Here is an 11688-nt window from a genome sequence, read left to right as displayed (position 1 = left end):
AACCTTCAACTTCCTTCTCACACACCCTTCCAAATTCTGTCACTAATCGGCCAAGCTTCTCTTCCGCGTCTGCAACCAGTACAGTATCATTCGCAAACAATACTGTAACTGATTTACCTCCCATTTATGGTCATTCTTGTCTACCAGTTTCAATCCTCGTCCAAGCACTCGAGCATTCACCTCTCTCACCACTTCATCAACATACAAATTAAACAACCACGGCGACATCACACATCCCTGTCTCAACCCCACTCTCAACGGAAACCAATCGCTCACTTCATTTCCTATCCTAACACATGCTTTACTACCTTTGTAGAAACTTTTCACTGCTTGCAACAACCTTCCACAAACTCCATATAACCTCATCACATTCCACATTGCTTCCCTATCAACTCTATCATACGCTTTCTCCAGATCCATAAACGCAACATACACCTCCTTACCTTTTGCTACATATTTCTCGCTTATCTGCCTAACTGTAAAAATCTGTTTCATACAACCCCTACCTCTTCTAAAACCACCCTGTACTTCTAAGATTGTATTCTCTGTTTTATCCTTAATCCTATTAATCATTACTCTGCCATACACTTTTCTAACTACACTCAACAAACTAATACCCGTTGAATTACAACACTCATGCACATACCCTTACCCTTGTATAGTGGTACAATACATGCACAAACCCAATCTACTAGTACCATTGACAACACAAAGCACATATTAAACAATCTCACCAACCATTCAAGTACAGTCATACCCTTTCCTTCAACATCACAGCTCTCACGCCATCCATACCAGATACTTTTCCTACTATCGTTTCATCTAGTGCTCTCCTCACTTCCACTCTTGTAATCTCTCTCTCATTCTCATCTCCCATCACCGGCACCTCAACACCTATATATGTGTGTGTGTTTATTTATATAACTAGACACTTGCTCTTTATCATATAGGTGAGATATATCACAGAATAAAACCCACAAATGGATGAGTTGCATTTGGAATGAGTGCAGATTTTGATGATTGTGATGATTACTCAAGATCTGCCTGGATGAAAGAGTGCCAAGGGTTGATGTAAGGTTGAAAATGGATATACATCTAAATTGATATATTGGTAACCTTTTCTATGACTACTGCAAATGTAGTATCACCCAACAAGCTTTCATTTTCATTGCCAATGAGCAAAACTTAGAGTTTCTTCAAGCTAAGATTCCAGTGACACATTTCTGTGGCAGGCCTAAGCAAAAACTTTGTTGATGATCTAGCATTACTGCTTATTCTAGGAAGAGTTAAATTTTTGAAGATAAAGTGCTAAAAAATTTGGCCTACTAATAACACACATCAGTGAAACCACCTCGCCATTCTGAGAATGAAACTTAATGCTTATTTTGCATCAAGGAAGCTCACAATATCGACCAGATGCAGATTTATCAGTTGCAAGCAAAAACAAATTGAATTATTAGATGTTTATCTTACTAGTCACAAAACCATAATCAAAGGCTATAACTTTATATTGGATACCAGTTGTAAATAATGCTATTTGATCTCAAAATTTTAAGGGGTTAGGTAGCTTCTTAATAACTTCAAATAAATCTAAAAAATAACTTATTTAATTCCATGGACATTAGTTACCATGTTTCAATACAATACACTTTCATTGAGTTTTCCTTTCTTATTCAGTATCATTAGTAATGAGCTAACACCTAACTATTCTTTAAATTCCTTTAATTAATGTTAACTCATTACATATCTTTTTCTTCAGATTCTCCTTGGTGTTGTTAGTTTTGTACTGGGTTCGCTTTTATTGTTGCTAATCATCACTTATTTCATCAGGACCAGAAGGTTAGTGCTTGGTTCCATTCACTTTATGCTACTTCATTATTTTTCAGATGTAAATTAGTAATATGATTATAATATTTCCCATTTTTAGTGAGAACATTATTTTAATAATACTTTTTTTTTCAATTTTATGAAATATTTAAGTGAAAGTACATGGGAACAGATTTCATTACATAGATAACTTTACATTATTTATTTTTCATTTCCGTTTCATCGTAGCCTAGAGAGAAAGCTCAAGGTTGCCACAACAACTACTTTTGGATCTGTGGCCTCTGACCTTAATCGAATGGATGTAGCGAGTGGAGTCCCTGGAAGCAACAAATTTGCTGGCGAAGGGGCGAACCCAATGTATAACTTATCGGAGTCTTACTTAAGGAATGACGATTCAAGCAGGTAGGTGGATGAGAGACCAAACATTGCATACAGAATTGGCTATCTTTTAGTAGTAGTAGTAGTTTTTGTTGTTGTTGGAAAAGCAGGATGCTATAAACCCAAGGATTCCAACAGGGAAAAATAGTCCAGTGAGGAAAGGAAATAAGAAAATAAACTATAAGAGAAGTAATGAACAATTGAAATAACATATTTTGAGAACAGCAACACCATTCAAACAGATCTTTCATAAATAAACTATGAAAAGAAACTTTTGTCAGGCTGTTCAACATAAAAAACTTTTGAAGTTCCACTGATTAAACTACCTGATTAAGAAGATCATTCCACAACTTGGTCACAGCTGGAATAAAACTTCTAGATACTGTGTAGTATTGAGCCTCCTGATGAAGAAGGTATTACTATTAGAATTACCTGTGTACTTAGTATTACGAACAGGGTGGCACTGTCCGGGAAGATCTGAATGCAAAGGATGGTCAGAATTATTACAAATTTTATGCAACATGCATAACAAACTAACTAAATGACAGGGCCAGAGATTAATATCTAGATCAGGAATAAGAAATTTAATGGATCATAAGTTCTTGTCCAACAAATTAGGATGAGATTCTGCAGCTGAAGACCAGATAGGATAACAATATTGGAACCAATGCAGATTGGAAGAATTAGAATACTTCTTCAGAATAGATTGATCACTGAAAATCTTTTTTATTTGAAGAAGAGTCAGATAATGTGTTTCTCAAAAGTAAATTTCTATTAAGAATCACACCCAAATTTTAAGAGAGATGTACAGAGTTTCAGAAAAAGAAATCTTTATGCTGAAATCTGGATGTTAAGGAACCACTGTTCTCAACCTACTTATAATCATACTTCAAGTTTTATTATGTCTCAACTTCATGCCACATAATTTGCACCTTGCAATAATTATAGCTAGATCGCTATTAATGGATTCAGCAACCCCAGATCTACTTTTAAGAGACAGAATTAATGTAAAGAGAGTAGCATCATCTGCTTATGCAATGAGTTGTTTTCTAGGCCAAATTACATGTCATGTATATAGAATGAAAAGAAATGGGCCAAGAACACTACATTGAGGAACACCAGATATCACATTCTTATACTCACTATGGTGTCCATCAACAACAACTCTTTGCATCATATTACTTAAAAGTTCAATAATGATGCTAAGAAAAGACGCACCGCTTCCAAATGTTCGAATTTGAAAACAGAGGTCTCATGATTAAAACGGTCAAAGGCAGCATTAAGATCAAGACCAGTCATATGAACTTCCTGACCATAATCAAGATACTTGATTACAGTATTGGAGATTGTAAGAAGGGCATCATATGCTCCAAGACCTTTATGAAAGCCAAATTGCAAACTAGGCAACAGATGATTACCTTCAGCAAACCTATTTAGATGTTTTGCCAAAATATGTTAAAAAAATGTTAGATAATATGGTAGTTAGAGATATTGGGCAGTAATCAGCTGGACTTGAGCTACCACAAGCACATTTGCATAATAGAGTAACTTTACCAATTCTCCAACAAGTGCTAAAAACATCTACTTGCCAACTTGGGGAAAATAACAGATAACCCAGGAGCTAAGAAATCTGCTGTCTATAAAAACAAAGGAATAATATGATTTGGACCTGCACCTCTATAAGAACCAAGGTCCATCAAGAGAGCTTTAATTTTATGAGACCAAAAAGCTAAACTAGTCACTTTAGCCTCAGAAAAACAGGAATGAGGAAAATTAAGCTTTTCATTACTCTGCTTACAGTCAAACACATCAGGTAAAAGGGTTGCATTTTCCTTTGAACTGTGAGTGAAAGAGCCATCTGGCTTAATTAAAGGAGGAACTGTTATGTCTATACCAAAGAGTACAGATTCAAGGTTAGCCCACCACTTATGTTCCTGGTTTGTACCAGAAAAGGTTTCTTTTATGGTTAAATTGTATTCCTTTTCAGCTGAAGCACAAACTCTGAGCAAAGCCTTTTAGCTGAATATCGTTATTCGAAGTCAAATCTGAAGCAGGGTTTGTCTATAGGTCGGTACTTTAGCACACAAGAAGGGATATGCCTATCAATTATGTTGACCAGATTCTCATTTAAAAGAAAAACAGGTTCAACATTATTATACAACTGTGACCAATTCAATTTAAAATAGATAACTCAAAATGCCATTCCAGTCTGGTTGATATTTTTTATAAAGCTTACATCAGGGACAAGCTGTTCAGTCTTCACTACTAATGAAATTAAGGTATGATCAAAAGTCCCAGCTGGAGAACCAATCTTACTTGCTATGATGTCAGGGTAGTCAGTGTCTACTAGGTCCAAGGAGTTACCAGACCTGTGAGTAGCTTCACCTATGATTTGCTCACAGTCTGATTCAGGGGTAAAGTCCAAAGTTCTTAAGCCATGGCAATCAGTAGGAAAAACAGAATTTAACTGTTCCTTATGGTGAGCATTGAAATCACCAACAAAAACATCTGTCATCATCTTGTATCTTAGCCATAATGGTAAGAAGACATTCAAAGGTAGAATTATCCATGTCTGGATTCCGGTAGATTGAACACAAGTAAAAGTTGTTACCCCTGCCACAAACTTCTATTACCTGAATCTCATGGCATCTACATTCGTAACAGGACTAATGTGAAGCAGGGTACCCAGTCCTAATATACACCTTTAATCCTCCTGTTTCAGAATTATTGGCTTATTAACCCCTTCAACACAGCTATGTATAAGTGTACCTGTTTACCTTATAGTAAGAAAGAGAAGCAATGTACATGTCTGCATATTTTTTTGTTCCTAACCAAGCAAACCAATTTTTATACATAGGGAGTGGTTTAGGGCAACATATTGTTTACCAAAGAATTGCTGAAGCTCCATCCACTATTCATTTCCGTCAATACATACAGTATCTGATGGACGTCTTGACCTCATCTTCATATGAGGTATGGGGAGGGCTTTCTTGAATACTTAGCTAGCTCCTTAGCCATTCCTTCGTGAAGGATTATCATAGTTTTTTTGAGTAAACATTGTGTATTCGAATCCTAAATGATTTTCTCTGCTTTTCCTATTTCACTTACTTTTTTGTGCATGGGTGATGATAGTGCTTTTGAGTTAGGATGTAAGTACTTGCCAGATGGCTCAAATGAGGATTTGAGGGATAGTGATGATAGTTACTTAATATCTTTTTTTTTTTTTGTATTATCATATCATTATCATTGGCTGCAAGTGAATATTGATATACTGAGGATTGAAAGAGGTTCTCAAATGGTATGCCCGGGTAGGTTTCAGTATAACAGAGCAGTAGCAAAGGGGTTAAAACCAATGATAAGGAGCTCAGATAAGTGCCTCATTTGAGAGACCAAAGTTTCTGAGCATAAAGGAATATCATACTGTCTGGACACGACTGTAAGGTCTTGAATATTGGCATACAGACCACGAATATTGCAATACAGTAGACGACACTGGCAAAGTCTAAGATGTACTTGTCCTGGATTTCACTCAGTGTCTCCAGACAGGATAAGAATTAAAAGCAATAAAAAGATTCACCATACTTAAAAATTTGACTTAATAGTAATGATAACAAAAACAATATGTACAGAAATATATATAAAGTGGTTGATACAACCCATAGTGTAGAAATAAAAGTTTGGATAAAATTGCTCAACATGGCAGACCGATACACCATGCAAGGCTAAGTACCCTCCAGGATAGCCACTTCAACTGAAGATATGAATGAATATGGTGCAGAGTATTATTCTTGGCTTTACTTTTACTAAAGTGTAACCAGTTATCAAAGTTTGATGTATATGCCGCTAGCATTTTAGAAATTGGGCAATTTAAAAAAAAATTAATCCACAGATGAGTCAGTATAAAAACAAACAAACAAATAAAACAGATATCTGTAATGCATGAAGTAAGATCACATAAGCATCATCTCTAAAGTTAACACTTCTGTTTACAAGTGCTTCATTGCTATATATTCGTGTTAGTCCGAGCATTTGGGTTTTGTAATGCCAAAATATTGGCTTTGCATGTGTGACACGAGAATTCCAAGTAAAAGTTGTGCTTGTTGTGTAAGTTAATTCAGAGACAAAAAACTCCTGGATTAGTATATATTGGTATCCTTCCACCTTCCTCTAACATGAAATTCCTATTTTATCTGAATCCTAAAATGCACGGAGCATAGATATTAGTATTATCTAAAATGCTGCCATACGATGCAGATTATGCTTACATTCTTTATCAAACTACTTGATATACTTTTCTATTTTGTGCTATATATGTTTTGTGTGAAATTTCTTTGTTTATGGCTATTTATAAACAAATCCACAGATGACATGTATATACTATTTTCATCAACTTCTGCCTAGGCTCTCTTTCTAGATGGGTATATTGTAAATATTGTGCTCTTACTCTTGACATGGATTTTGTGGATTCCTCATCAGTTCAGAATAGATTGAATTCTTGCAGTACATATATATTTTTCATAGCATTGAAATTACTTCAATCATGTGAAACTCTGGCTTCTATACCAACTATTATAATCAAAATCAAAGTAGTTTGAACTGATAGCAAAGAATTCCAGTGAAAAAGAAGACTGCTTAAAACTTTTTTTTTCATTTCTTGATGTATTTGATCAATGCTTGTTATTCAGAATCATTAATAGATACTATGATTTTCAATTATTAGCACTTCTAATTACTGATTGCATGCGATACTTAACATAAACATAACCCAAGAAGATCAAAAGTATGACACTAAACATCCTGACACCCTGGAATAGAAAATATATTTCAGAGCTGACTTGAGGGGATTTCAATAACAAATAAACACTTATAGAATTTCTATATTTTTAAGGTTGGTATGCTTTAAAGAATTGAAGGAAGGTAACGTCAAAAATAGCAGAATTGTATTTTGTTTTTCAAGAACATCCTTCAGTAATGACACCTGAGTGCTCAAACTAGTTAATAAAGCACATATTTTTTCCAGTGTTTCAAAGATTTCTGTAGTAATTTTAATAGGAATATGGACAGTAGAGAAAAATGGAACATATCTGTCAGAAAGATGAAAATGTCATTTCTAAATCTGTTCATATCAATCTATTATACTGTATACAAGGAAAGGGCCTGCAAATAATTTAGTCAGCATAATCGAAGAAACCTATACACAAGCAATGAACATGTGTCTAATCAAGAAAAACATAGAATTCTGCTGAAAACAAAGTGCAGTATATTTTACATATAATCAATAGCCTTATCGCATCCTGTTAATTTTTTCTGAAGGTTGGCCAATTAAGAATTTTTCAAGAGGAAAGATGCTTTGGACAAAAATGAGACGATATGAGATAAATTAGATTTAAAAATAGCTCTCTGGGTATACAGCACTGTACTCACAGCTGCCCAAACATTGTCGAGAGTATACATCTTGAAGTATTTACATACAACTAATTTTAGCTAAAGGAATTACCTCCTTTTACACTAAAGAATCACTGTATCTTATTGCTTATCTATACCAGAATGGTAATGAGTAACAAGTGTTGTTATACAAGTGATGAAACTGTAATAAAGCAGACTTATTGTCAAGGATATATCGCAAGGATATACATCTTCATAGTTCCAACAAGGAACATGACCTCTTATTTCTTGTCAATTACTGCCAAGTCAATAAGACTTTATGGAAAAGAATCCTAAGAAACTATTTAAATGACCCACTAGATGGGTCTTCAAAAGTTAGTGGTGGACAAATGTGAAAATTAGTGACACAGTTCTGGGTGTGCATGGCTTTTGAAAATACTTGCTGCATTTCTCTATTTCATTTAGCAAACAGTCATGAGGAAAGTCATTTTGGTATCAGGTTCTAAGATGGCTCATCTGAATAAAGATTTTGAAATTCTTTTACATCAAAATTTCTAACTTTATTCAAGTGCTTGCTCTCTCGTCTTTTAACTGTTTTATGCAAATATTTCACTATAAAATCTTACCTTCCTATAATTTGAATATTAATTTTTAATTGTTTTTTTTTTTTTTTTTTTTTTTGATGGGGGGAACAGATGGTAAAGTAGAAATTAAGAAAAAAGAATGGAGAAAGCCCCTATACAGGGGACCTGTGATACTGTTTGAGACTGAATTATTGACTGATGGTAAAACTAGATGCAACAATCCAAATCTAGAGATGAAGTGGGGAAAAATCCCTTTTCTTTTGTTCGGAGCAGTCTTCATTCACAAATTAAGATGACTTGATCCTGAGGAAATGTAGCCATTGTATGGAATTGCCTTTAAATCAGGTTTATGAATGAATTGTAATTTTTCAAAAGAGTTATGCAATAAAAAAAACAGACATTTAATGATAATGCATTCATTTTGAGATGAGATTTTGTTTTGACCATGGGGTTTATAGAACCTTGTTGTACCAGTATTAGTATAACGGACCATAACTAAAAAATGTTAGAAAGAACAAGGTGGCATGTAAAATACGATACAGATGAAATGAATAGTAGATATATCACCAAATAAAGTTTTAAATCGTATTAGAATCTTATACATAAAAGTGAATGATCAATGAGATGAAATTGAAATATAACTGTTAGTAGTTGATATTTGCCCAATTGTTAATGAATAGATGTTAGATAAAATACTAGACATCAAAATGCAAAAGTTTTGCATGAACAGCATTACACTGGGCAATGTTTGTCTTTTCCAGCAAACTGCAGGTGGAGGCATAATTTCATGTTGGATTTTTTGTCAGTTTAGGTTAAATTTGATCATTTGCTTTCTCAGTTAAGTGCAAGGAATAATTTTTCTACATTTTCAGTTGGTTGTAACTAAAATATAGAATTGTCGATGACCACATGATTCAGAAATGTGCTTTTCGATACAGACATTTCAAGATTGTCAAAAAATATTTGGCTACCAATATTTTATATACAGTGGTTGAGGCTACAAACTTCAATAATTCCAAAGAAATCAAGTGTATACTCTTTTGGAGAAATATTGTTGGTTTAGAAATTTCATTTTCTTTTATTTTCCCAAGAGTTTTAGTTGTAGAATAAAATAGATGTTAGGAGTGAATCCCTTTAACGTTTTCTTATAAAGGGATTTTGACGAAAGAAAAATCTATTTCTGGGCGAGGAACCTGTGTCGCCCAGTGAAATGCTTCTTATAGCACCATTTCTAAGGTATAAATACTCCTAAATATACCAGAGAAAAAAGTTGCATGGAATGCAAGGAATAAAACCAGCTCGCTCACTCTAATCGAGTGTGGTATAGTAAATGGGGTGTGTTAGAACCACGACAGAGGTCCCTCACCAGTTAGTCCTCTCCTTCCTCAATATTCCCCGATACTACGAGGTGCCGTTCTACATCCGACTACTGCCCTCTACTATGACTACCCTTCCCCCACCCCTACCACTTCCCACGCTTCTTCCCCCATTCCTACTAGCACCCCAAGCTTGGACCAGCCTAGGGTGAGGGAAAAAAGGGGGGTGGGTTCACTGGGTGACAGGTTCCTCGCCCAGAAATAGATTTTTCCTTCGTCAAAATCCTTTTTCTGGGCTCAACCTGTGTCGCTCCGTGAAGTAATAACAGAGAATTGGTCCTAACGCTTGGGAACACGCACAAAGGTAAGGAACTGAAATAAAATAGAACATCGAATTAAGAGAGTTTAATAACAAATCTTAAACTACCAATCTCTTAAAGTACAATACTCAGTCAGAAACCCAAAATTAAAAGTTAAAATTTTGGGAAAACTCCCAACAAACAAAGATCTTGAGATGTTTAATTATAACAAGACAAGACATAACAAACTTATATACATCATAACCTTGGGGTAGCGTGCAAACCAAATTAATGACAAAGATATGGTAGGGAGAGTAGGCAAGGCAGGAGATGGCCCGCTCCTTATAAGGAGACAAGGCACTAAAAGAAAAAAGAGATAAGAAGATAGGACCTAGTTATAATGGTTCCGCTATATCCAGAGGAACTACGTTCCCTGCTGCCACTGTTGCAAATTTAAGGGCCTCCAAAGATTTCAAATAGTGGTGTTTGAAGACTGTTGGAGATTTCCAGCCTGTGTATCTTTTTAATTCTTCAAAATTCATGTGATGGAAATAATTAACTGATGTTGCCACTGCTCGGATATCATGGGCATGTGGGACTGAAGCAGGATTGGCTTGCTTAATAAAATAAAGAATCTGCTGCCTAATTCTTTTCAGGGAAATAGTTCCTCCATGTTCTCGAATAAACAAAGGGCCTGAAGACGTATTAGTAGTTCTATTCAAATAAGCTTTCGGAGTGTTAACAGGGCACAGGGAGAAATCCTGAGAGAGTGGGACAATCTTCCACGGGTTCATCTATTCTGGGGATCCTCATTCTTTGCTAAGAATCGTCTATCTGGAGAGAGCAAGACCTCACCAGAAGAAAGAAAGTCAATGTGACCTGGCTCTCTAGATAACGCCGAGAGTTCAGATATTCTGGCGCCTGAAGCTAAACTTACCAAGAATAACGTTTTTCTAAGAAGCGTTATATAAGAGCACGAGTTATTATCAGTATCAGAAGCCAATTTAAGGACATCATTTAGAAACCAAGAAACCGCATGTGGACGAGTTGCTGGTTTTAGCCTAGATGGGGATAGATGAAAAATACGAATCCGTAAGGTCAATAATCAACCCGAGCTGAAATATTTTCTTCAAAGCGGACTTAATCGTGGTAATAGTACTAGCAGCTAGTCGCCCTTCAAACAAAGTTCTGAAAAAGGTAACTGCCAGATTAGCAGTCATCGTCTGAACATCCGAGTCATTCAAAAACTTCGCTAACTTCTTAACAGCAGAATCATATTGCCGAAGGGTGGAATCCCTCCTGTCCGACTCCAGGAACAATGTGTTAAGAGGATCAATATCAGCATCCTCTGTGATGCAAATTTCATGAAGTCCATAAAGTTAGGGCACTCAGAATTCTTGAGGAAGCTGACACATTGCGAGTTTGTACTGTTTGCGTTAACTTTGGGTTTGGGATCCGCCAAGGACGGAGTCCCAGTTCCGCCAAGAGAGGAAACCAGTTGCTTTTTGGCCAATTGGGAGGCACTAGAGCAATCTGTCCTTTGAAAGTACTGAGCCTGTCCAAAACTTTCATCAGCATGTTTATAGGAGGAAACAGGTAAAAACCCCGCCAGGTGTTCCAATCGATGGACATGGCGTCCGTGGCATAGGCCAAAGGGTCCAGGTTGGGGGCTACATAACATTGTAGTTTGTGGTTTGATTCCGAGGCGAATAGATCCACTTGAAGACCTGGAACTTGCTGGCAAATCCAACGGAATGACTCTTGGTCCAGGGACCATTCCGACTCCAGTGGGGTCGTCCTTGAAAGTGCATCGGCGACTACGTTCCTTACGCCCGCCAGGTGAACTGCTGACAAATGCCAATGGTTCCTTGTTGCCAATGAAAATATTGCAATCATCCC

At 36.0% G+C, this 11688-nt stretch overlaps 1 protein-coding gene across 2 annotated transcripts in view; it reads left to right on the top strand.

Annotated features, from left to right (window-relative positions):
* The window catches only part of LOC137617197 (cadherin EGF LAG seven-pass G-type receptor 2-like), a 581094-nt gene that overhangs the window by 552132 nt on the left and 17274 nt on the right, over positions 1 to 11688 (top strand). For both annotated transcript variants that reach the window (XM_068347094.1, XM_068347095.1), the window contains exons 23-24: positions 1760 to 1839; positions 2056 to 2229. In XM_068347094.1, coding sequence (XP_068203195.1) covers positions 1760 to 1839; positions 2056 to 2229 — 254 coding nt within the window. The remainder of the gene's footprint in view (positions 1 to 1759; positions 1840 to 2055; positions 2230 to 11688) is intronic.

The sequence above is a fragment of the Palaemon carinicauda genome, chromosome 23, assembly GCF_036898095.1.
Source record: "Palaemon carinicauda isolate YSFRI2023 chromosome 23, ASM3689809v2, whole genome shotgun sequence".
Taxonomy (NCBI): domain Eukaryota; kingdom Metazoa; phylum Arthropoda; class Malacostraca; order Decapoda; family Palaemonidae; genus Palaemon; species Palaemon carinicauda.
Note: the sequence above shows the minus strand (reverse complement) of the source record. Positions and strands in the feature narration are given on the sequence as shown.